Source organism: Dama dama, chromosome 7 (genome assembly GCF_033118175.1).
Source record: "Dama dama isolate Ldn47 chromosome 7, ASM3311817v1, whole genome shotgun sequence".
Classification (NCBI taxonomy): Eukaryota; Metazoa; Chordata; class Mammalia; order Artiodactyla; family Cervidae; genus Dama; species Dama dama.
In genome coordinates, this window is record NC_083687.1 from 27,458,356 (window position 1) to 27,483,601 (window position 25,246).

At 40.6% G+C, this 25,246-nt stretch overlaps 1 protein-coding gene across 2 annotated transcripts; it reads left to right on the forward strand.

The window, feature by feature from the left end:
• Window positions 1-233: 233 nt before the first annotated feature.
• On the forward strand, window positions 234-16,500 carry LOC133059600 (HLA class II histocompatibility antigen, DRB1 beta chain-like). 2 transcript variants are annotated; one of them, XM_061146938.1, is made up of 7 exons: window positions 295-389; window positions 469-589; window positions 8,993-9,262; window positions 11,302-11,583; window positions 13,357-13,467; window positions 13,928-13,951; window positions 14,263-16,500. In XM_061146938.1, the coding sequence occupies exons 3-7, from the start codon at window positions 9,001-9,003 to the stop codon at window positions 14,274-14,276; spliced, it is 693 nt and encodes a 230-aa protein (XP_061002921.1). In that variant the 5' UTR covers window positions 295-389; window positions 469-589; window positions 8,993-9,000; the 3' UTR covers window positions 14,277-16,500. The 2 variants fall into 2 exon arrangements, with proteins under 2 accessions (XP_061002920.1, XP_061002921.1); XM_061146937.1 differs by lacking the exon at window positions 469-589 and having other exon boundaries at window positions 234-389.
• Window positions 16,501-25,246: the final 8,746 nt, after the last annotated feature.

Here is a 25,246-nt window from a genome sequence, read left to right on the forward strand (position 1 = left end):
AGAGGGGCCCAATTAAAATCTCTCAGATACAACTGGATCAAACCCTTAAAGTACTAAGTTAAAATAATCTTTTTTAATAGAGAAAATTCTAAGTTTCAGAAGAGGACCTTCCTACTGAATCTCTGACCAGCAAATGATGATGCTATCCATCTCTGATGCTGATTGGTTTTTCTAACACTGAGATCGCTCAATCCAGGAAGAGGTCATTGGTTAGTATTGTTTGGCCACGTGGGTTGAAGAGGGTCCTAGTCCTCACTGAGTGACTCTGAGCTGCTCCCTCACGCTCTGTGTTCTCCTGCATGATGTGTTTGAGGTTCACTGGATGGCAGCTTTGACAGTGATACTGATGGTGCTGAGCCCTCCCTTCTCTTGGGCCAGGGAAACCCAATGTAAGTGCACACCTCTGGGGGGAGGGTGAGCTCTTATGGGTGGGAGAAGAAAGGGAGTTACCATTGTCTCTGTGTCCAGACTACATCTTTTAAAAAACTGTGACATTCTCTTCGGTCATCACCAGTCCTTATCACATGGAGCCTTCATTCCTTCCACAACAAAAGGGCCTTGGATGCCTGCCTTCTGAGTGCTGCTTAAGGTAACTCCATATATATGGGATAAGTCTTCTCAACTCTCCTCCAATAAAACCTCTCTAGTCTTACAACCCATCCCTCTCAGGATCTCAAGAGGATTTCGAAGTAAGGAAGTCAGAATAATTGCCTTTATTATGTTGAGTCACAAAGATCCCTTGGAGGAGGAAATGGCAACCCACTCCAGTATTCTTGCCTGGAGAATTCCATGGACAGAGGACTCTGGTGAGCTACAGTCCATGGGATTACAAAGAGTCAGACACGAAAGAGCACACATTCAACACACATATCAGAAAAAAGAAAAGTTTCTCTGAAAATTTACAGGGACTCTCATGGAATTAGCATGGTTTCTCCTAGGAAGATACTATGTATGTCCTTAACAGAGTCTATGATGTTGCTGTCTCTCCCTAATATGTGAGAATGTATCAAAGGGCATCCCTCACTATATCTTTTCCTATCTCCCTCAACCACAATGTTTAAAATGCCTATATTCCTGCCCTGGAGCTTCTCTGACAGAAGTTGGCATTAATTTTCTCTCTTTTTCCTGGGTAAAGCACCCTGGAGCTAAACTACTTGGAATGTACTCTGTAGATAAGGAGCATCCATAGGGTGTTCTTTAGTTCCTTAAAGATTTTAATGGCATCTTCTGAAAACCTGATACAGGTTAGTGTTCTTTATAAATCTATTTTGAATCTTTCTACATGATTAGTTTTTCCTCTATCTCCCCATTCTCAGGTGTGAGCACATGCAAAGGGATTCAGCTAGTAGAGGATAAATTACAGGAAATTCTGTTTTTGTAAGTTACAAGTAATCAAATATCAGCATTTTCCTATGGCAAACCATAAACCCTGAGAAGGGTCCTGAGAATGTGAGGCTGTTTCCTACTGGGTTGAAAGTCAAGAAGCAAGTCAAGCGAACTCATTGGCCTATCAGATATTGGCCCCAAATTTTGTAGGTTCACTAATAATGCCATTTAATTTCCTTAATTAGTCATGTTTGGTGTCCTCTCCTTTCTGGTTCTTCCCTATTCTTTCCTCAAGCTATGCCATGACCATTATAAAAAAATCCCTATTAGAGAAAAAATTTGCACAAACCCTCAGCACTGTAACAGATCAATTGGATGAGATGAAACTTAATGAACGTTTCCCTGAATCTTAAAATCACCTTTTCCTTTCTTGTGAATGTTTCTTCCAACTAGTAGGAGGAGCAAAAGGAAGTTTACCTGAACACCTCACAGGAAACAGAAAGGATATCATATGCCTACAGAATAAAAGAGTTTTAGAGCTGAGCTCTTTCTTGCCTTCCAGGAGTCACACAAAGATCCATTTCCAGAACACTGGGTTTATTCATTTTGAACTCAAATATCTTTTTCTGAGCAATGATTATATACTGGGTTCTGTTCTTGGCTCAGAGAATTCTATTTCAGTAACTTAGGAAAGTCCCCTGCAGTCATGAGCTTATCTGATGGTGGGAGAGGAAGACAACAACTCAGTAAACATTTAACAGGGAAAATTATTTCAGAGAGCAATAAATGTGCTGAAAGAACACTTCAGGGTTATAAAACAGAGAGAACTGTATTCACTTGACTTCAGTTCAAGCGTCTAGGAAGCTCTCCCTGAGAAGGTGCCAGTCAACTGAGACATAAATGATGAGAAGAAGCCAGACACGTGAGGAATCTTAGGGACAAGTGCTCCAGGGAGACGGTGCAGAGGGGAGGCCGAAGTGTGAAAAGATGTTTGCTGTGTTTAAGGGACAGAATGAAGATTAGAGCGGCTGAAGCAGAGCAAGCTGGTTGGAGAGTGAAATAAGATGAGCCTGGAGAGGAAACCAGGAGCCAGATCATATTAGGCTTTGGTGGCTAAGATGAGAACTTAAAAAAAAAAAATTATTCATGTATTTATCTTTGGCTATGCTGGGTCTTTGTTGCCGAGCGCGCTTTTCTCTAGTTGTGCACAGGCTGCTCATTGTGGTGGGTTTTCCTGTTGCGAGCGCAGGCTCTAGGGCACACGGGTTTCGATAGTTTCGGCTCCTGGGCTCTGGAGCACAGGCTCAATAGTTGTGGCGCACGGGCTTCATTGCTCCACAACATGTGGGATCCTCCTGGATCAGGGATTGAACCCATGTCTCCTGCATTGGCAAGCAGATTCTTCACCACTGAGCCACCAGGAAAGCCCCCATGGGCCAAACTTTGACTTCTATTTATAAATATATGTGAAACTACTGAGAGATCATAAAGAGAGTCAGTTTGTTTATTTTTTAAAATAATCCAGCTACCACGGAGACTGGACTCCAGAGGTTCACAAGTGGAGTCGAGGATGCCATTTAAAAACATGGTAGAATTCTACAGGGCAGGTGTACTGTGGCTTCACTTAGTGTGGCGGTGACAAAGACTAGAGTAAGGATAAAGTGAACAGATTTGGGTAGATTGTTGTGTGACTTGCTCTTTTCAAACTTTGTCATGTGACAAGAATGTATTAGAGAATTCCTGAATAGTAAGTGGACCCAGTCTGACCCAGAGCATACTCCTCTCTGCCGTCATTTCTAAGTGAAGGTCTGTATTCAAAGTCTGGGGCCCTGTTCTTTTTCTGTAAGCTGTCTATATGAGAATGTTATTTTTTCTAACATTCTCCTTTTCTAAGGGTACTTGACTGCAGAAATGAGAGTCCTACATCTGGCCAAGGCTAGTAATTCAGTATTATTAATACCAATAATACTTGTATTGTAGGAAGGCAAAGTTAGAAATGAATTAGTTGGGGCTTTGAATAGGACTAAAATATCTGTAGTTGTAGCTTGCTAATATAGATAAGTAGTGGACAAGTGGCAGGAAAATTAAGAAGGAAGATGATGTGAAGAATAAATTATATGTGTTTTTAACTGGCTGGTGAGGCAAAGAAATAAGTAAGTCATATTCAAATTTATTTTGCTGGAAAAATATCTCTTCACTGGGAGTGGATTCTTGAAAAATAGAAATTTCATATAGGAACAAGATTTTCAACAGATACAATATTGGCAAAACTTTTAATGTAATTCTCAGTACTCCATAATTAACAGTGGCTTTTGACCACAGATTTTCAGATGGCTTATACTAGTTGAACTAATCCAGTGACAGATCACCAACCCTTCCCCCAACTCTTTGACCCTGAGTATTTGGCAATATCTAGAGCCAGAAGCAGAAGCAGACAATATTAAGACGAGGTGGCAAGAATACACAGAAGAGTTATACAAAAAAGATCTTCAAGATCCAGATAATCATGATGGTTATCATGGTTATCTGGATCTGGAACCAAGAGCCAGACATCCTGGAATGCAAAGTCAAGTGGACCTTAGGAAGCATCACTGTGAACAAAGTTAGTGGAGGTGATGGAATTCCAGTTGAGCTATTTCAAATCCTAAAAGATGATGCTGTGAAAGTGCTGCACTCAATATGTCAGCAAATTTGGAAAACTCAGAAGTGGCCACAGAACTGGAGAAGGTCAGTTTTCATTCCAATCCCAAAGAAAGGGAATGTCAAAGAATGTTCAAACTACTGCACAATTGCACTCATTTCACACACTAGCAAAGTAATGCTCAAAATTCTCCAAGTGAGGTTTCAATGGTATGTGAACCAAGAACTTTCAGATGTACTAGCTGGATTTAGAAAAAACAGAGGAACCAGAGATCAAATTGCCAACATCCATTGGATCATAGAAAAAGCAAGATAGTTCCAGAAAAACATCTACTTTTGCTTTATTGACTATGCAAAAGCCTATAACTGTGTGGATCACAACAAACTGTGGAAAAGTCTTCAAGAGATGGGGATAACAGACCACTTGACCTGCCTCCTGAGAAATCTGTATGGAGGTCAAGAAGCAACAGTTAGAACTGGACATGGAACAATAGACTGGTTCCAAATAAGGAAAGGAGTACATCAAGGCTGTATATTGTCACCCGGCTTATTTAACTTATATGCAGAGTACATCATGCAAAATGCCAGGCTGGATGAAGCACAAGCTGGAATCAAGATTGCCAGGAGAAATATCAATAACATCAGATATGCAGATGACACCACCTCATGGCAGAAAGTGAAGAACTAAAGAGCCTCTTGATGAAAGTGAAAGAGGAGAGTGAAAAAGTTGGCTTAAAGCTCAATATTCAGAAAACTAAGATCATGGCATCCAGTGCCATCACTTCATGGCAAATAGATAGGGAAACAATGGAAACAGTGACAGACTTTATTTTGGGGGGTTCCAAAATCACTGCAGATGGTAAGTGCAGCCATGAAATTAAAAGATGCTTGCTTCTTGGAAGAAAAGCTATAACCAACCTAGACTGCATATTGAAAAGCAGAGACATCACATTGTCAATAAAGGTCCATCTAGTCAAATATATGGTTTTTCCAGTAGTCATGTATGGATGTGAGAGTTGGACTATAAAGAAAGCTGAGCACCGAAGAATTGATGCTTTTGAACTGTGGTATTGGAGAAGACTCTTGAGAGTCCCTTGGAATACAAGGAGATCCAACCAGTCCCTGCTAAAGAAAATCAGTCCTGAATACTCATTGGAAGGACTGAGACTGAAGCACAAACCCCAATACTTTGGTCACCTGATGCGAAGAACTGACTCATTGGAAAAGACCCTGATGCTGGGAAAGATTGAAGGTGAGAAGAGAAGGGGATGACAGAGGATAAGATGGTTGGATGGCATCACCAATGCGATGGACATGAGTTTGAGCAAGTTCCAGGAGTTGGTGATGGACAGGGAAGCCTGGTGTGCTGCAAGTCCATGGGGTCACAAAGAGTCAGACATGACTGAGCAACTGAACTGAGCTGAGAGCCATTTTTGGTTGTTACACTGAGGGTTTCTTCTGACATCAAGTGAGTAGAGGCCAGAGTTGCTGGTAGACAGCCTACAATGTGCAGAATAGCCCCCTTCACCTAAGAGACATATTTGATCTCTTATCTCATCAGGTCAGATTTGACAAGTGAGTTCTGTCACCAAATTTGAAAAATAAATTGGTTTTCAGAGTTATCTGGATTTAGAAATGCCAAAAAGGAAAGGTATAAGTATATTGGGGTCATGGTTTTAATTTCCTTAAAACTCTTCAAAAGTTTCCCATGTAGCATAAATTCAAAACCCTAACATCAGCTATAAGAGTTTTAAGAATTTGGCTTCTGTGATTTTTCCAGTGAAAACTTTCACCTTGCTTCCTCACTCTCTGTGCTTTTAGTGAGAAGTTTTCCTCTGGATTCCTGCAGAAACTCATCATCTCTTTCAAGCTTTTACACACGTTACTCTCTTTACCTTAAATATGCCCCCTTTTCCTCCCAGACATACATACACTTCTTGCCCTCAGCCCATGTAAACCTAACCTTTCATGTCACATCTTAAAAAAAAAACAAAAAAACAAAAAACTGAAGTATAGTTGATTATGGGCTTCCCTGGTGGTTCAGCTGGTGAATAATCTGCCTGTAATGTGGGAGACCTGGGTTCAATCCCTAGGTTGGGATGATCCTCTGGAGAAGGGAATGACTACCCATTCCAGTATTCTTGCCTAGAGAATTCCATGGGCAGAGGAGCCTGGTGGGCTACAGTCCATAGAGTCACAAAGAATCAGATAGGACTGAAGTGACTGAGCTCACACACATTGTATCAAATGTTTGTTTTTATATTCAGAATGAGGTTAGGCTATAGGCCATGGGGTTGCAAAAAGTCGGACATGACTGAGTGACTTTCACTTTTATAGTTGATTTACAAATTTGTGTCATGTTACATCTTAACTATCATTCGAGACAACTTCTCTGCCACCCTAATGTAATTATTCTCTCTTCTAGAACTCCACACTTTTCTTCTGACTTTTCTGATTCCTGTGTAATTAACTCTTGTGTGGTTGGGTTTTGTCCATCACTTTCACTAAATGTTATGCGCCTAGATAAGGTAAGGGACAGGTCTGTTTTTCCTTCTTTGAATTCCCAGGGGCAGTAGCACAGGCCTGGCACAAGGTCAGCACCAGGTAAGGAAGTGTCTCAGGAACTGCTGAAGGGCTGTGGGATGAGAGGAAGGAGCAGTGAGTGTTTTTCTGGTGAAAGCATTCAGGAGGTAGAAGTAATAGGTAAATCCTGGCCCAGCTCGGGCTTGGAAGTCTCCAGCCAAGTGCAGAGCTGATTGCATCCCACATGGCTTAGGATTGGAGGGGTCTTCCCTGCCCACCATGGTCTGGCCTGACCCTGCAGATGAAAGATACAGAAATCCCTTGCATTCCTGTACACTAACAATGAGAAAACAGAAAGAGAAATTAAGGAAACAATACCATTCACCATTGCAACAAAAAGAATAAAATACTTAGGAATGTATCTACCTAAAGAAATCTATATATCTACCTATATATAGAAAACTATAAAACACTGATGAAGGAAATCAAAGAGGACACAAATAGATGGAGAATATACCGTGTTCATGGATTGGAAGAATCAATATTGTGAAAATGAGTATACTACCTAAAGCAATCTATAGATTCAATGCAATCCCTATTAAGCTACCAACAGTATTTTTCACAGAACTAGAACAAATAATTTCACAATTTGCATGGAAATACAAAAAGCCTTGAATAGCCAAAGTAATCTTGAGAAAGAAGAATGGAACTGGAGGAATCAACCTGCCTGACTTCAGACTATGCTACAAAGCCACAGTCATCAAGACAGTATGGTACTGGCACAAAGACAGAAATATCGATCAATGGAACAAAATAGAAAGCCCAGAGATAAATCCATGTACCTATAGACAACTTATCTTTGACAAAGGAAGCAAGAATATACAATGGAAAAAAGACTACCTCTTTAACAAATGGTGCTGGGAAAACTGGTCAACCACTTGTAAAAGAATGAAACTAGAACACTTTCTAACACCATACACAAAAATAAACTCAAAATGGATTAAAGATCTAAATGTAAGACCAGAAACTATAAAACTCCTAGAGGAGAACATAGGCAAAACACTCTCAGGCATAAATCACAGCAAGACCCTCTATGACCCACCTCCCAGGATATTGGAAATAAAAGCAAAAATAAACAAATGGGATCTAATTAAACTTAAAAGATTTTGCATAACAAAGGAAACTATAAGCAAGGTGAAAAGACAGCCTTCAGATTGGGAGAAAATAATAGCAAATGAAGAAACAGACAAAGGATTAGTCTCAAAAATATACAAGCAACTCCTGCAACTCAATTCCAGAAAAATAAATGACCCAATCAAAAAATGGGCCAAAGAGCTAAACAGACATTTCTCCAAAGAAGACATACAGATGGCTAGCAAACACATGAAAAGATGCTCCACATCACTCATTATCAGAGAAATGCAAATCAAAACCACAATGAGGTACCATTACATGCCAGTCAGAATGGCTGCTATCCAAAAGTCTACAAGCAATAAATGCTGGAGAGGGTGTGGAGAAAAGGGAACCCTCTTACACTGTTGGTGGGAATGCAAACTAGTACAGCCTCTGTGGAAAACAGTGTGGAGATTTCTTAAAAAACTGGAAATAGAACTGCCATGTGACCCAGCAATCCCACTCCTGGGCATACACACCAAAGAAACCAGATCTGAAAGAGACATGTGTACCCTAATGTTCATCGCAGCACTGTTTATAATAGCCAGGACATGGAAGCAACCTAGATGCCCATCAGCAGATGAATTGATAAGGAAGATATGGTACATATACCCAATGGAATATTATTCAGCCATTAAAAAGTATACATTTGAATCAGTTCTAATGAGTTGGATGAAACTGGAGCTCATTATACAGAGTGAAGTAAGCCAGGAAGATAAACATCAATACAGTATACTAATGCATATATATGGAATTTAAAAAGATGGTAACGATAACCCTATATGCAAGACAGAAAAAGAGACACAGATATATAGAACAGACTTTTGGACTCTATGGGAGAAGGCGAGGGTGGGATGATCTCAGAGAATAGCATTGAAACATGTATATTATCAAGTGTGAAACAGATCACCAGCCCAGGTTGGATTCATGAGACAACAGGGCTGTTGCACTGGGAAAACCCAGAGGGAAGGGATGGGGAGGGAGGTGGGAGGGGGGACCGGATGGGCAACACATGTAAATCCGTGGCTGATTCATGTCAATATATGGCAAAAACCACTACAATATTGTAAAATAATTAGCCTACAACTAATAAAAATAAATGAAAACAAACAAAAAAAGACATTAATAAATTATCTTATAGAATTAAAAAAAAAAAAAAAAAAGATGAACCATGAGTGCTGGTAGTTGGGGCTGCCAGTGGAGCCAACGAAGGAGTTACTAGTGCTCCCTCCTCTCCTAGCGACCCCCTTCTCCCCCGCCCATTGGTGGGCGTTGCTGTCAGTCATTTCCAGGAGCTCGCCCAGTGATCAGATCTTTCTCGTCTTCACAGCGTTTTTCATGCATCAGTTTAAGTGTGAGTGTCGTTTCTCCAACGGGTTGGAGAGGATGCGATTCTTTGCCAGATACATCTACAACACGGAGGAGGATGTGCACTTCGACAGCGATGTGGGGGAGTTCACGGCCATGACGGAGCTGGGGAGGCCGGACGCCAAGTACTGGAACCAGCAAAAGGACTTCAGGGAGCAGATGCGGGCCAAGGTGGACACGGTGTGCAGATCCAACTACTTGGGCATTGGTAGCTTCATGAGGCAGCGCCGAGGTGAGAGAGGCAGGTGGGTGGCCTCGGGGAGGTTGTGTGTATGTGTGTGTGTGCGTGCATGCGTGTGTGCAGTGTTGTGTGTGTGAGAGAAAGAGACAGACAGAGACAGAGGCTGAGTCCAGGTGAGTGTTGGATTGTGAGAAAGTTCAAGTTAGGAAAGTTGCTGTGAGAGGATGAGACTGGGAGTCTCACCCGCTGTCGGGAGAGAGTGTGTGATTTTGTCAGTGTGTGATTGTGAGAGGGGAAGGAGCATGTGGTGGGGGAAGGGCCCGGGAGTCTGAGAGGACTGGAAAGGGGATGCAGGAAGGAAAGATGGTAGCAGACTGTGGGAGAAGTGAGGTGGCAGAAAGGGGAAGGGGATATGGAGGAATGCTGACTGGGATGGGTGGTTAGGCTTTCCTCGTAGCTCAGACATAAAGAATCTGCCTGCAATGCAGGAGACCTGGGTTTGATCCCTGGCTGGGGAAGATCCCCTGGAGAAGAGAATGGTTCCTCACTCACTCGAGTATACTTGCCTGTAGAATTCCACGGACAGAGAAGCCTGGCAGGCTACAGTTCATGGGGTCACAAAAAGTTGGACACGACTGAGTGACTAACACTGTAGGTGGTTAGAGAGGAGGGGAGGGCATTGAAGTGTCTGCTACTGTGCTACCCAACAAAGGGCTCTGGAACTTGGACATTCATGGTAAGCTGTGGTACGGGAGCTTCAGCACCTCATCTTCCTGGATGATGGACCCTTTGCTTCATGTCTGAGTCTTTTGCTTCTGTGGTCAGGGAGAAACTTTGGTTCTGGGTTCAAATTCTCACCTTTGTTAATGCTTCAGCTGCACGACTCATGGTTTTGTTCTTTCGTCTCTGAAAAGAAACTCAGTATCTTGTTTGAAACAGAATAAGGCCAGTTTGGAGCTGGTTCTGGGGTTACACAATTATAAGAAATTTTAAGTTTTTTACTCTTTTAAGATTAATTAACTTTTGACTGTGCTGGGTTTTCCTTACTGCATGCAAGCTTTCTCTAGTTGCAGCAAACAAAGACTACTTGCTAGTTGCAGTGCATGGGCTTCTCATTGCAGTGGCTTCTCTTGTTGCAGGGCATGGGTTCTAGGGTGTGAGATCTTCAATAGTTGCAGCATGTGGGCTCAGTAGTTGTGGCAGGGGTTTAGCTTCCTTGAAACATGTGAGACCTTCCCAGATCAGGAATTAAATTTGTGTCCCTGCATTGGCAGGTGGATTCTTAACCACTGGACCCCCAGGAAAGTCGAAGAATTTTTTTTTTTTTAATTAGTGACTTTCCTTCCTGCTCTACCTTTCCTTCAGGACTCAAGTTTTTCTTGGGATTCAACTCATAGACTTAGAGAATCACCTGTGTCTTTCCTTCTTCCCAGGGTGGAACCATTTTGAGGTGTTCTAAGGTGTGAGTGCCTGGAAACAGCTTTCCCAAGACTTCATGCTCTATATCCACACCTACCCCACTGCTGTTCCCTAATTTATCAACACTTTGACTCATATTTTCTCTTCAGTTAACAAGGATAATAATAGCTGACATATATTGAAGACTAAATTCCAGTTATTGTTTTATATACCTTACATGCATTAATCCTCACATAGCACTGAGAGGTAAATTAGGATAATTATCCCCTTTTATAGGTAGAAAGCCAAGGCACATAGAAATGTAAAAATTCTCCCAATCACTGAAAGGAAGAGCCTGGATGTGAACCCAGGCTGTCTGGCTTCAGAAATCATGCTTTTAATCAATACACTGTATGCCTTGAAAGATTTGTAAATGCTTCAGTCCAACAATGAATTACTATTCACACTGTGAAACACACACACATATTTTTTCAACATCTTTCAAATCTAATGGGCCAATGCTGTAAGGATTAAAGTCAAGGCTCACAGTACTAGCTCCTAAAGTTGGGCCAAATGGCCAGTCTGGCCTACCTGAGACTGCAGTCTGCTCAGGTGATTGGTTTAGAAAGGCAGCCAATCAAGGAGACTCCCTTTGTCTTGCTCACTAATTCCCTCCACTTTTTCTCTCCTAGTGGAGCCTACAGTGACTGTGTATCCTGCAAAGACCCAGCCCTTGCAGCACCACAACCTCCTGGTCTGCTCTGTGAATGGTTTCTACCCAGGACACATTGAAGTCAGGTGGTTCCGGGACGGCCATGAAGAGGAGGTTGGAGTGATCTCCACAGGCCTGATCCCTAATGGAGACTGGACCTTCCAGACCATGGTGATGCTTGAAACAGTTCCTCAGAGTGGAGAGGACTACACCTGCCAAGTGGAGCACCCCAGCCAGAAGAACCCTATCACAGTGGAATGGAGTGAGAAGCTTTCTGATTTCATAAGTTCCTCACCCACCAAGGAGGGAGCTTGCTTACTCCCGAGTGCCAGGTGTCCTCTCTTCCTCCACCATGGGTTCATTTGCTCCTTGTTCTCCTGTTCTTCGGCTGGGGGAGTCCTTTATCCTGTGATAGAGATCCTCTGATAGTTTACAGATATCCTGGGATATTTTCTCCAAATACCTACATGCCCCACCCTGCCCAGGAGGCACCTGCCTGACAAGGAGGATAGAGATGTCCCTATTCTGAACCTCCATGAATCTCAAGTCATGGTTACCCTGTGACCTGGGTACTAGTCTCTTCCCTCAGGCTGGGCTTATGCTTCGGACACTGTTGCTCTGAGTTGTTCACTGTGATCTGAGAAGAGGTGCATCCTTTACAGTGTAGAAACCTTCCTGACATGAGTGGAGTTCAACCTCAGCTATGCCCTTTATTATCTCTGTCACCATATACAAGCTGTTTAACCTCATTCAGTTCCAGGTTCCTCACCTATCAAATATTGAAGTCCTGTGGCCTTATATCAGCACTACAATGTTTAAATGAGTTCAGTGCCTGAATCTTGAAGCTATTCTGTGATTTTTAAAACAAATTTTTGTAGGAATTGCCAGTTATTCTAGTTCTTCCAGGGCAGCCTTCTTTCCCCTTCTCAAAACTCTCGGTATTTTAGTAGGTCTGCTCAATGTTATGTAGCAGCCGGGATGGGAGGGGAGTTTAGGGGAGAATTGTTATTGTTTAGTCGCTAACTCATGTCCAGCTCTTTGCGGCCCCATGGACTGTAGCCCACCAGGCTCCTCTATCCATGGGGTTTCCCAGATAAGAATACTGGAATGGGGTGTCATTTCCTTCTCCCTTGGGGGAGAATGGATGCATGTATATGTCTGGCTTAGTTCCTTTGCTGTCTGCCTGAAACCGTCACAATATTGTTAATTGGCCATACTCCAATACAAAATAAAAAGTTTAATAAAAAATTTTCAATCTTATGCAGCCACTTTGGAAGGTGGTATGGAGATTCCTTAAAAAACTAGAAATAAAACCACCCTATGACCGAGCAATCCCACTGCTAGGCATATAACCCTGAAGAAACAAAAATTAAAAAGACACATGTACCCCAGTGTTCATTGCAGCACTATTTACAATAGCTAGAATATGGAAGCAAGATGAATGGATAAAAAAGCTGTGGTACCTATATACAATGTAATATTACTCAATCATATAAAGTAACACCTTTGAGTCAGTTCTAATGAGGTGATAAACCTAGAACCTAGTATACAGAGTGAAGTAGGTCAGAAAGAGAAAGATAAATATCGTACACTAACACATATATATGGAATCTAGAAAGATGGTACTGATGAAAGTTTCTGCAGGGCAGCAGTAGAGACACATACATAGAGAACAGACTTGCATGGACACGGAATGGGGAAAGGAAGGACAGGGTGAGATGTATGGAGTGAGTAACATGGAAACTTACATTACCATATGTAAAACAGATAGCTGTACCACTCAGGGAACTCAACAGGGGCTCTGTAACCTAGAGGGGTGGGATGGGGAGGGAGAAGGGCCAGAGGTTCAATGGGGAGGGGACATATGTATACCTATGACTGATTCATGTTGACATTTGTTAGAAACCATCACAATTCTGTAAAGCAATCACCCTTCAGCTAAAAAAAAATACATTAAAAAATTCTCAGTCTTAGAGATTGAAATAGAGAAGTTGTATTTGGGATAAAAATGACTAAAATTAGCTTCTTTTCTCAGGAGCACAGTCTGACTCTGCTAAGAGGAAGCTGATGAGTGGAATCGGAGGCTTTGCTCTGGGTCTGCTCTTCCTTGGTGTGGGGCTGTCCATCAACTTTAGGAGCAAGAAAGGTGAGGAGCCAGTTGGCAGATGATACTCCTCACAGGCTTTTGGGAGAAGAAATATGACTTTGCTTGGGTAGTTCAGTGACCCTGTATGAAGTCTCTCATTACCTAGTTGACCTCAAATTTCCTGAAAATCCAGAAATTGACAGTCCATGGTTAGCCATGGTTGAAACATGAAAGGTGATGGCCTATAAAGATAAGAAAAAGGTTAACATACATGAAATTTGGGGTGGAGATCCTGGGGCAAATGCAGGAAGAGACACTAAGGCTGATGAAATTACACTGGGTTTGTGTGAGAGAAGCTTCATGCCCTTCGTGTCTCCTCTCCTCTCTATCCTGGCATCCTGTGATGTGGGCCGTGGTGTGAGAGAAATCTTAGAAAGTGCTCTGGGTCCAAGAACATTGTGTATGGGGATGGATTTACCTCCACATCTTTTAAGTATATGACTTTCTTCCTCTTTCCCAGGACACTCTGCACTTCAGCCTGCAGGTAATGCTCTTTAACTCTCTTTTAGAATCATATTTAGTCTCCTAGAGCAGATGGCAGAGGTGACAAGAGAAGAGACAGAAATAATGAGAAAGACTGTGGATCTGACTTCTGACCACGCAGTTTACACTGAAGCTTCTTCTGTCCACTAAACAGAAGGCTTGAACTCTAAAGTGGCTTTGGCTTGAGGAGACTTAAGAATTTTTCCCTTTCTTATGGCGATGCTTTAACAGGAGGCTCTGAGAGGCAGAGACAAGGGGGAAAGTTGCTTGTAAAGTAAGACTGGAAATGACACTGTCCTCTGTTTCCTGCAGGACCCCTGAGCTGAAGTGAAGATGGTAACACTCAAAGAAGAATCTTCTCTTCCAGCTTCTTCACAACCTGAAAAGGTCTCCTGCTTGTCTCCTGTTCCTCCATAACAAGAGCGCTTCTCAGGATCTTGTGTGCTCCTGGTTGAGTGACCCTGCCGAAAATGTCCTTCTTGCTGGTTTCCGTGGCCCCCATGTTTGACCTGGATGTTCTCACTATTGATCACCATACCTTATCTTCATTCTTTTCTGGTCCCCTTTGTTTTCAACCTTTAGTGCCTCCTGTGCCTCTGATCTCATCTCCTGTCCATATGATTATATAACTTTTTATCTCAAATAAATATGAACTGGCAATCATCTGCTTTATACAGTTTCAAGGAAAGAAGTAGAAAGAAAACAGAAGTGGAGGGTGGCATCACGAAACAATAATGGTTATTGTTTCCTATGTATTCCTAAATTTGGTCATTTGTGGATCTGGAGGTTTCCTTGCTCCCTTCCCTGTTTTTACCTTGAGTTTTCTGCATTCTGTCATTAGGCATGTTTTCTTGAGCTAGAAGAAAGGCCTTAATTCCCTCTATCATGGTGGTTTCCTACATCTTTGCAACCTCAAAGATAAACACACTTTATATTAATCTGCTATTATTTAAAAGTTACAAAATGTATATTAGTGCTTTCTTTCTCCTTTGCCATGATTTTTAAACAAAGTATCTAATCCTGGGTTAGTTCACTCATTGAGCTCCTCTTTAATTAGACTAATAGTGGGCTTTAATATTTAAATCTTTTTCTGTCTCTCAGATAAACATCAGTGACATGCTGATGCTTTGGCTGGGGTGCATTCTTCCCTGTAAGTAGGTTTCAGAAGGTCACTAAGACAAAACCACAACTCTAGTGGAAAAGATGCATTTCTGAGTCCTCCCAGAGTGTGTGATAAATTGTTGCCTGTTACAGGAAAATCCAGTATGGATCTTATCTTAGCAGAAATCAGAGACAATTCTGAAAAACAAAAGAAAATTTATGAATACAGGGATGTTCATCCAAACAAAAAAATATCCTACAACTGGAAGAAAAATGAGACTCCCTACTCTAGAATAATTCCCAAAATGTACTTTCAGTAGGTTTAGGAGATTTGTACAGTATATAACATTTTAAAAATTAAGATAGAGGAAGAGAATATCTGTCTATCATCTACTTACATTTGTAAATAGAAACAATGGCAGAACTTTTTAAAAAAATTACTATCTTTTGGGCAAATGAGAGAATAGATTAAAGGGGACAAATATGAAAGTCAGACTTTTAAAAATTTATTTCATTTAATAGTTTTAACTAGAGGAACATTCAAATATTCTATGTAATAAAAATAAGTTTAAATTAAAAGTTTAACAAAGTGATACTTAAAAACTAAAAGCAAACTGGAATGATTCAAACAGATTTGACCAAAAGTATATGATAGAAAGCAAGCTAGAAATGTAAATAAAAAATTTTTTGACCCTTGCATGAAAGATTGTTGAACTATAATTGTAAGTAAGTATATAGTTTTGAGTTCCAAAGACTTTAATAATATAAAAAAGTTGGATAAGCCCAGAAACCATGGGGGTTTCTCCTAGCTCAAGGAACCACCATGATAGAAGGAATTAAGGCCTTTCTCCTAGCTCAGGCTTAGGCAATTAAATTGCTTAAGAAGATGGTGGGTTCTGCTATTGTATTCCATCTGAAGTCAATGTGTATGCTCACTCGTATCCAACTCTTTGTGACCCCATGGACTGTAGCCTGCCAGGCTCCTTTGTCCATGTTTTCCAGGCAAGAAAAGAGCGGGTTGTCATTTCCTCCTTCAGTGGATCTTCCAGATCCAGGGATTAAACCCACGTCTCCTGCGTCTCCTGCCTTGCAGGCGGGTTCTTTACCCATTGAGCCATCAGGGAAGCCCATTCCATCTGAAGAGTCAATTTTAAATGCAATTTAAATCAAAACAGTAGGTAATAGATTCAGAAGTTTATTTCAAAGTAATTGTTGAATTCTTCACAGTCTTGCACATCTATTATTTTCAGGCAAATTCAAAGTTTGTTTTGAGTATGTTAATTACATTATGTGTTAATTGTGTGAAACAGGTTATCATCCTGTAGAGATTTGATAAATCATGTCTGCCATATGCATACAGTTGGGATAAATTTTATTTGATCCCAAGGTTGCAACTTTATTGTCATTTTGTTCTCTGATTTGAATAAATAAGTGTTTCATTTTGTTTGAGACCTGCGGTGTGAAATTACAAGGTAGAACTAAAGTCTATAGTATGAATATATCTATGAAGACACTTTCTGCTACTAGTAGCAGAAGAATCCAATCTAATTAACTTTACTTTACTTTAACTTATTATCTCACATAACGGATAGACCAAGGTAGGGAATTTCCAGAATTGGTCAATTTATCAGGCCAGTGGCATCAACAATGATCTGAAAGCCAGGAAAAGAGAACTGTTGCTTCTCATGTGGTTTTATAAGAAGCAACCAAACTTTTCCCTTAGTGTTCCCAGCAGACCCACTTCCTCATACATTAGGAGGATCATGGATGACAATGGCAGCTCACATAAGTCACTTCTCACCCTTTGTGACGTGGGCCTGCCTCCTCTGATGCACAAGCGAAGGAGACGTTTAAACTTATATTTCTTTTTTAAGAGAAAGAAATGTTCCATGAGGTGAGGAGGATGGTTTTACCGTATGGAAATACAACGTGTGGTACTATTCGACTGTATTTTTTGTAACTGCCTCATGAAGGATGATAGGTATTTAAATAACAGTGTCATTTCAGGGATTTTTTTTTTTTTTTTTTTTTTAAGCACTGAGACTTAAGTACCAGCCATAAGCCACTTCCTTCCACCCCAAAAGCAAATAAGCAAGATTGCTTGTTTGATTTTAGAGTATATGCTGGCTCTTAATTTTATGAGGAAAACTATATTTTTGGGAGAATTTTTTTTAAAGGACACGTAATGAGGAATTACTTTTTAAAATGCTAAAATCTATTATACATTTATTTTATTAAGCACTTTTTTGCATTGATTTATTATTTGTTAGGCGTGTGTGCTCAGTTGCTCAGTCATGTCTGATTCTTTGTGACCCCAGGGACTCTAGTCCACCAGGCTACTCTGTCCATGGAATTTTCCAAGCAAGAGTACTGGAGTGGGTTGCCATTTCCTACTCCAGGGGATCTTCTTGAGGAGGATTCAGAGATCGAACACCAATCTCTTGCATCTCCTGCATTGGTAGGCAGATTCTTTACCACTGTGCCACCTTGGAAGCCCTATTATTTGTTATATGAGTCCAGAATTAGATCCCTGGACATTTGAGGTTTAGATTAATACAGAGAGTTTCAAGTTGTTTGTCAAGAATAACCCAAACTCATTCCTTCAAACAAAATGGATACTTTACACACACACACATGAAATTGTTCATAGCAATATTAGTAGTTATAACACAGAACTGGAAACAATCTTAGAAATTGCACTGTATCTATGCAATGGAAAACTATTTAGCAATAAAAAAAGAACAAGTGAAGAACATCTAAAAGAGTTTATGATACATGCTGCAAAATGGATGACCTTCAAAAATATCCTAAGGGAAATAAGTGAATGTTGCTCAGTTGTGTCCAACTCTTTGTGACTCCATGGAGTGTATAGTCCATGGAATTCTCCAGGCCAGGATACTGGAGTGGGTAGCCTTTCCCTTCTCCAGGGGATCTTCCTGACCCAGGAATCAAACCAGGGTCTCCTGCATTGCAGGAGGATTCTTTACCAACTGAACTATTATCAGGGAAATAAGTCAAACACAAAAGACTAATTGTCATAGGATTGTACATGAGCCGCCTATAAAAGGCAAATCTGTCTAGTCAAGGCTATGGTTTTTCCAGTGGTCAAGTTTGGATGTGAGAGTTGGAAAGCAGAGCGCTGAAGAATTGATGCTTCTGAACTGTGATGTTGGAGAAGACTCTTGAGAGTCCCTTGGACTGCAAGGAGATTCAACCAGTCCATCCTAAAGGAGATCAGTCCTGAGTGTTCATTGGAGGGTTTGATGTTGAAGCTGAAACTCCAATACTTTGGCCACATGATGTGAAGAGCTGACTCATTTGAAAAGACCCTGATGCTGGGAAAGATTGAAGGCAGGAGGAGAAGGGGGCGACAAAGGATGAGATGGTTGGATGGCATCACCGACTCAAGAGACATGAGTTTGGGTGGGCTCTGGGAGTTGGTGTTGGACTGGGAGGCCTCACATGCTGCGGTTCTTGGGACTGTAAAGAGTCAGACATGACTGAGTGACTGAACTGATCTGCCAGACTGAAAGCAAGTCAGTGGGTCTCTAGAGCTTGGAATGGAGTGAAAACTACCTATAAACAGGAAACCTTTGGAGGTGTTAGAAATGTTCTAAAACTGGATTGTGGTGGTATTTGCACATATTTATAAAATTACTAGAAATTTTCCAGTTGAATATGAGGTAAACTGTGAATGTGCCATATATAAAGCCTTTATTATACTCAGCTCTGTTCCTTCTAGACCCATCATAAACCAGTGTTGAATCTGGTCAAGTGCTTTTCATGCAATTCTTTAAATGACCACATAAGTTTTATCCTTCAGTTTTTAACGTGGTGTATTGCGTTGATTGATCTGCAGATGTTGAAACATCCTTGTATCCCTGCAATAAATCCCACATCATGCTGTATGATCCTTTTAATGTGTTGTTGTATTTGGTTTGTTAATGTTTTGTGGACGATTTTTACTTGTATGTTCATAACAGAAATTGGCCTATAATTGTGTGTGTGTGTGTGTGTGTGTGTGTTTTGTCTGTATCATATCTGGTTTTTCTCTCAGGGTAATGTTGGGTCATATAATGAGTTGGAGGCATTCTTTACTCTTCAATGTTTTGGAATAATTTGAGAAGAATAGGTATTAAATCATTGAATGTTTGGTAGAATTCACCTGTGTAGCCATCTGGTCTTAGATATTTGTTTTCTGAGAAGTTTTTAATTACTCTTTCAATCTCTATACTAGTAGTTGGTCTGTCAGATTTTCTATTTCTCCATGATTCAATCTTGGAAGGTCGCATGAGTCTAGGAATTTATTTTCAAGGTTGTCCAATTTGTTGGCAACAAATTATAATCCTTTGTATTTCTGTGATATCTGATGTTATTTCTCCTCCTTCATTTTGGATCTTATTTATAAAATCCTTTCCTCTTTTTTCTTAGTAAGTCTAGCTAAAGATTTGTCAATTACCAAAAAAGATTTATCAATTTTATTTACCTTTTCAGAGAATCAGCTCTCAGTTTCATTAATCCTTTCTATTGCCTTTTTAGTCTCTACTTCATTTATTTCCACTCAGATCTTTAGTATTTGCTTCCTACTGTCTTTGGGATTCATTTATTCTTTTTTCTAGTTCCTTTTTTTTTAAAAAGAATATTTATTTATTTATTTGACTGCACATGATCTTAGTTGTGGCATGTGGGATCTAGTTCCATGACCAGGAATTGAACCTTGGTCTCCTGCATTGGGAGCACAGAGTCTTAACCACTGGACCACCAGGGAAGTCCTTTTTCTAGTTCCTTTAAGTGTAATGTTAGATTGTTTAGTTGAGATTTTTCTTGTTTCTTGAGTTAGGCCTGTACTGTTATAAGTATCCCTCCGTATTTCTCTAACTGCATCCAAAGATTTTGGTATTTCATTTTAAAATTTTCATTTATTTTTAGGTATTTTTAAAATTTCTTCTTTGATTTCAGTGACCTATCTGCTATTATCAGCATGTTGTTCAGTCTCTGCATATTAATGACTTCTCCAGATTTCTTCTTGTAATTGATTTCTATTTTCATACCATCGTTAAGTCACTTCAGTCAGTTCCGACTCTGTGCCCCACTATAGACTGTATAGCTCTCCAGGCTCTTCTGCCCATGGGATTCTCCAGGCAAGAATACTGGAGTGGGTTGCTATGCTTTCCTCCAGGGAATCTTCCTGACCCAGGGATAGAACCAGTGTCTCTTACCTCTTCTGAATTGGCAGGTGGGTTCTTTACCACTAGTGTCACCTGGAAAGCCCCATATGTGCTATAATTTGAATCTTCTTAAATTTATTGAGACTTTTTTTAGTCTCAACATATGGTCTATTCTTGAAAATTTTCCATGTGCACTTGAGAAGAATGTGTATTCTACTGCATTTGGATGAAATGTCTTTACATCTAGCCTAATATTTTGTTTAAAGCCACTGTTTCTTTGTTGACTCTCTGTCTAGATGATCTATCCATTGATATAAGTGGGGTGTTAAAGTCCCCTACTATTATTGTATTGCTGTCAATCCCTTCCTTTAGATAGGTTAATATTTGGTTTCTGTATTTTGGTACTTCTGTGTTACTGTGTGGGCTTTCCTGGTGGCTCAGTGGTAAAGAATCCAGATGCCAATGCAGAAGACATGGGTTCAATCCCTGTGTCGGGAAGATCCCCTGGAGAAGGAAATGGAGCCAACTTCAGTATTCTTGCCTAGGAAAGCCCGTGGACAGAGGAACCTGGTGGGCTACAATCCATGGGGTCACAAAAGAGTCAGATGCGGCTTAGTGACTGGACAACAACAATGTTATGTGCATATATATCATTAACTGTTATGTCTTCTTAGTGAATTGTTCCTGGAGAATCCCATGGACAGAGGAGCCTGGTGGGCTCCAGTCCGTGGGGTCGCACAGAGTCGGACACGCCTGAGCGACTGAGCACAGTACCAACATTTTATCTTTTCTGGCTGCTCACTTCCTTTTCCTGGTGCTTCTGTCTGCCATTTTAGCTTGGTGGTTTTGCACACTGTTTTTCTCGGTTTCCTCTTTTTTGTTTCATATCTCTGCTCTAGATTTACATCATATGGTTACCATGAGGTTTATATAAAATGTCTTACAGATAAAATAGTCCTTTTTCTGCTGATATCATTGTATCTCCATTTGTCCATACAGGTTCCATCCTTCTCCTCATCCTCTCTTATGTTTCTGTTATCTCAAAGTGTCCCTTTCCTTGTGGTGAACTTGTTACCAAATTGAGGCAGCTATAGCTATTTTTAACTGCTTTTTTCCCTCCATTTCCCCTTCATACTATAACTAAGTGTTTAAAAATCTGTTGTGATAAAGAGTTGCAATTTTCTGATTCTGTCTGTCAATATATCACTTCCTTACAATTTTGTGTTCTTTTGCTTTTTTGTCTCAGGTAGAAGGGCACTTTTAACATTTCTTATAAGGATTATGTTGATGGCCCCCTTCAGCTTTTGTTTGTCTAGGAAGGCCTTTATTTCTCCTTCTTACCTGAATGATAATGTTGCTGGTTAGACTATTCTTGACTGACAGATTTTACCTTTCAGAATTTTGAGTTTGACATTTCACCTTTCTGTGGAGTATCTACTGAGAAATCTGCTGAGAGTCTAATGAGGGTTCCTTTGGCATATGCCATCCTTTTTCCTTGGCCTCCTTTAAAATTCTCTTAGTCATTAATTTTTGGGAGGCTTAATATAACGTGTTTTGGAGAGGTGATTTTGCATTGAGATAATTAGGTTTGTTCTTAGCTTTGTGGACCTGCATATCCAGTTCTTTTCCCAAGTTTAGGAATTTCTCAGCTATTATTTCTTTAAGCAAATTCTCTACTTTCTTCTCCCCCTTTTCTTTTTTTGTGATACCCATTATCCTAATTTTTCCTTTGCAAAAGAGTCAGATAGTTCTTATAGAATTTTCTCATTTGTTTTTAGATCTTGATTCTCTTTCCTCTTCCACTTGTATTATTTCTAGATTTCGCTCTTTAAACTAACTGATTCTCTCTTTCATGTGCTCTGCTCTATTTCCAATGCTTCTAATGCTTTCTTCACCTAATTTATTGATTTCTTCAGCTCTAGAATTTCAGTTTATCTCTCTCTCTTTTTTTTTTTTTTGAGAGTTTCTACCTCTTTTGTAAATATTCCTTCTGTTCATTAATTTTACTCCTGAGCTCACTGAACTGGCTTTCTGGATTTTCTTGTAGCTTGCTATTTTGAATTCTCTTATCAGATCACAATAGTCCATGACTTTAAGTTTGGTTCCTGAAGAACTGTCATTTCCTCTCTGTGATAACATGTAACAGTGGTTCCTCATGGTGGTTGATGGGTTGTTCCTTTACTGGTGAATCTGAAGTAGCACGTTTCTTCTTTAGGTAAAACTTCAAAAAAATTTAAAACCTTAATTCTAATGATTCTCCCTTTAGAAATTAGAGTTCTTTCTATGTATTCCAGTAGGTGGCGCTATATCGCAGCTTTTTGGTTTCTTTTACCTGCGCTACCTCTAGTTGTATCTGAGATTTGGCAACTTCACTGCGTCTGTCAGAAGTGTTGGCCATCTGTACCTCCTGGGTCACTGGTGCCTCGCTGCTGCCAATGTCGCTAGCAATGTCACCTGGGGCACTTCTGAATGGAGCGTGGGGATCTCCTGGGTCACAGGGCCTGTTGCTATGGAGAGGGGAGGAAGAGGGTGGGGGGTGGGAGGCCAGAGTCTAGGGCTTTTCCGCTCTAAAGACAAAGGGAGAAGCAGTCCTGTTCAACTTCCGCTGTGTAAAATGAAAGTGTTAGTTTCTCCGTCGTGTCTGACTCTTTGCAACCCCATGGATTATTTTATGACTACATCAAAGGATATAACTGATAGTTTTTTCATAGGATTCTATTTACTAATTAGCAACATATTCTTATATATTTTCTTGGTATAAAGCAAGAGAAGGTGAATAATAAGAGGACATGTTCCCAATAAAATAAGAAAAATCCTAATGGAAGCCAGGAATAAGGAACTGAACACATTTTTTTTTTTGTGTTTGTTTTTTGTATTTACATAAAACATTAACAGGCTTTCTTGGTGGCTCAGATGGTAAAGGATTTGCCTGCAATGCAGGAGTCATGGGTTTGATCCCTGGGTCAGGAAGATCCCCTGGAGAAGGGAATGGCTACCCACTCCAGTAATCTTGCCTGGGGAATTTCATGAACAGAGGAGCCTGGTGGGCTATAGTCCATGCGGTGGCAAAGAGTAGGACATGGTTGAGCGCCTAACATGGTGATTCTATTCTCTCTTAATTCTTCTAAAGCAAAAGTGCACCAACAGCTGACTTTGACTTTTATTGATCTTTCAGTCTCTTGCAAACTTTGATCAGGACAGTTGGCCTTAGCATATTCTTAGATTAAATGCTACAGAGATATCTTCAAGATCCTCCATTCCACACAGATCACCTACTCTAAACCTCTTTTTCTATGAATATTTTGGAGGTGCCACTAAACTTGGACAGCATCAGGAGACAAACCTGGGAAGTTTTTTCACTTGAGTTAAGTTACTGACTAAATTTCCATTTCCTTTAGCTTATGAAAGACACCGTTTCCTGTCAGGAAGTACAGACTATACTCTAATCAGCGGCTGTAATTCTGTCACATCACCAGTTACCAGGGGATGGTGTTCCTTAAAGTGTCCACAGAATCATAGCATTTTTCAGTATTGAGAAAGGTCACAGTACCTTCATGTCAACTGCAATTTCCCCAAATCTACAACAAGTGCAAAAAGGATCAGATTAAAGTTCTCCTAAATTGCAATCATCTGCTCTTTAGCACTTCAGCTCCCAAACACACTCACACGTATTTTTGTTGAAATATCTATATCCTCAAGCAAGAGAGATGAATGCTGTTTAGGCTCAAACACGGAGCACAGCTGGCTCTCAATATGAGCCCAGATAAAACGTGTCAGATACAACCAGATCAAACATTTAAAGCACTAAATTAAGAACAATCTTTTAAAAAAGATATGTATTTATTGAGCCACCCTGGGTCTTAGTTGTGGCATGCAGGATCTTTGATCTTTGTTGTGGATGGTGAGTTCTTTTGTTTGTAGCATGAGAACTCTTAGTTGCAGCACATGGGATCTAGTTCCCGACCAGGGATCAAACCCAGGCTTCTTGTATTGAGAGTGTGGAGTCTTAGCCATTGGACCTGGAGGGAAGTCCCCCCTTTTTTTATTGGAGTATAATTGCTTTACAATGTTGCGTTAGTTTCTGCTGTACAATGAAGTGAGTCAGCTATATGTATACATATATCCCCTCTCTCATGGTCCACCCTCCCACCACCATGCCCCCCATCCCATCCATCTAGGTCATCACAGAGGACTGATGTTGTCTGTTCTTTACATCTGCGTCTCTATTCCTTCCCTGCAGACACCAAAACAGGGCAGGTTTAGAAAAGTCTAAGTTTCAGAGAAGGACATTCATACTGAATTTATGACCAGCAACTGATGATGTCATAGATCACTGATACTGATTAGGTCCAACACTGAGATCACCCAATCCAGGAACAAAGAAATGAGTTTCTTGATTGGTGTTACTTGGGATACGGATCGGGGGAGGGTTCTTGTCCTCACTGAGTGACACTCACCTGCTCTCCTTACCCTTTCCTTTCCTGTCCTCCAGCATGGTATGTTGGTATTTCTCCAGAGACTCCTGGATGGCAGCTCTGTTAGTGATGTTGGGGCTGAGCCTTCTCTTGGCGTGGGCCAGGGAGACCCAATGTAAGTGTACACCTTGGGTGGTGAGCTACTGTAGTGTGGGAGAAGAAAGAGTACCTTAGTCTCTATATCCAGACCATGTCTCTTAGAGATTGCGACTCCAACCTACAACAAACAGTTCCTGAATATTTGCCCTGTCTATGACAGTGACATACACAGCCACCATATCTATATTCTATTTCTTCTCAACTCCCCTCCAATGAAGGAGTCTTGCATATCCAGCCTGGCATCCCATCTCTTCAGGTATTTGAGAAAGTTTAAAAACAATAGTGTTAAAATAATTTTTCATTCAGTAGTTCTCTTTATTATGTTGAATTGTGCAAGAAAAAGGGAAAGTTTCCCGGAAGACTTTATGGCAGATCTAAAGAATTAGGGAGTGCAGCGCTGTGCTTAGTCGCTCAGTCATGTCTGACTCTCTGTGACCGCATAGACTGTAGCCC

Bases quoted from the DNA above. Each gene is read 5' to 3' on its own strand.
- LOC133059600 (XM_061146937.1), top strand. From the start codon at position 323: ATGGCAGCTTTGACAGTGATACTGATGGTGCTGAGCCCTCCCTTCTCT. The intron at 390-8,992 runs GTAAGTGCACAC...TCGTCTTCACAG, and splicing joins TTGGGCCAGGGAAACCCAAT to CGTTTTTCATGCATCAGTTT. The intron at 11,584-13,356 runs GTGAGAAGCTTT...TTCTTTTCTCAG, and splicing joins CCCTATCACAGTGGAATGGA to GAGCACAGTCTGACTCTGCT.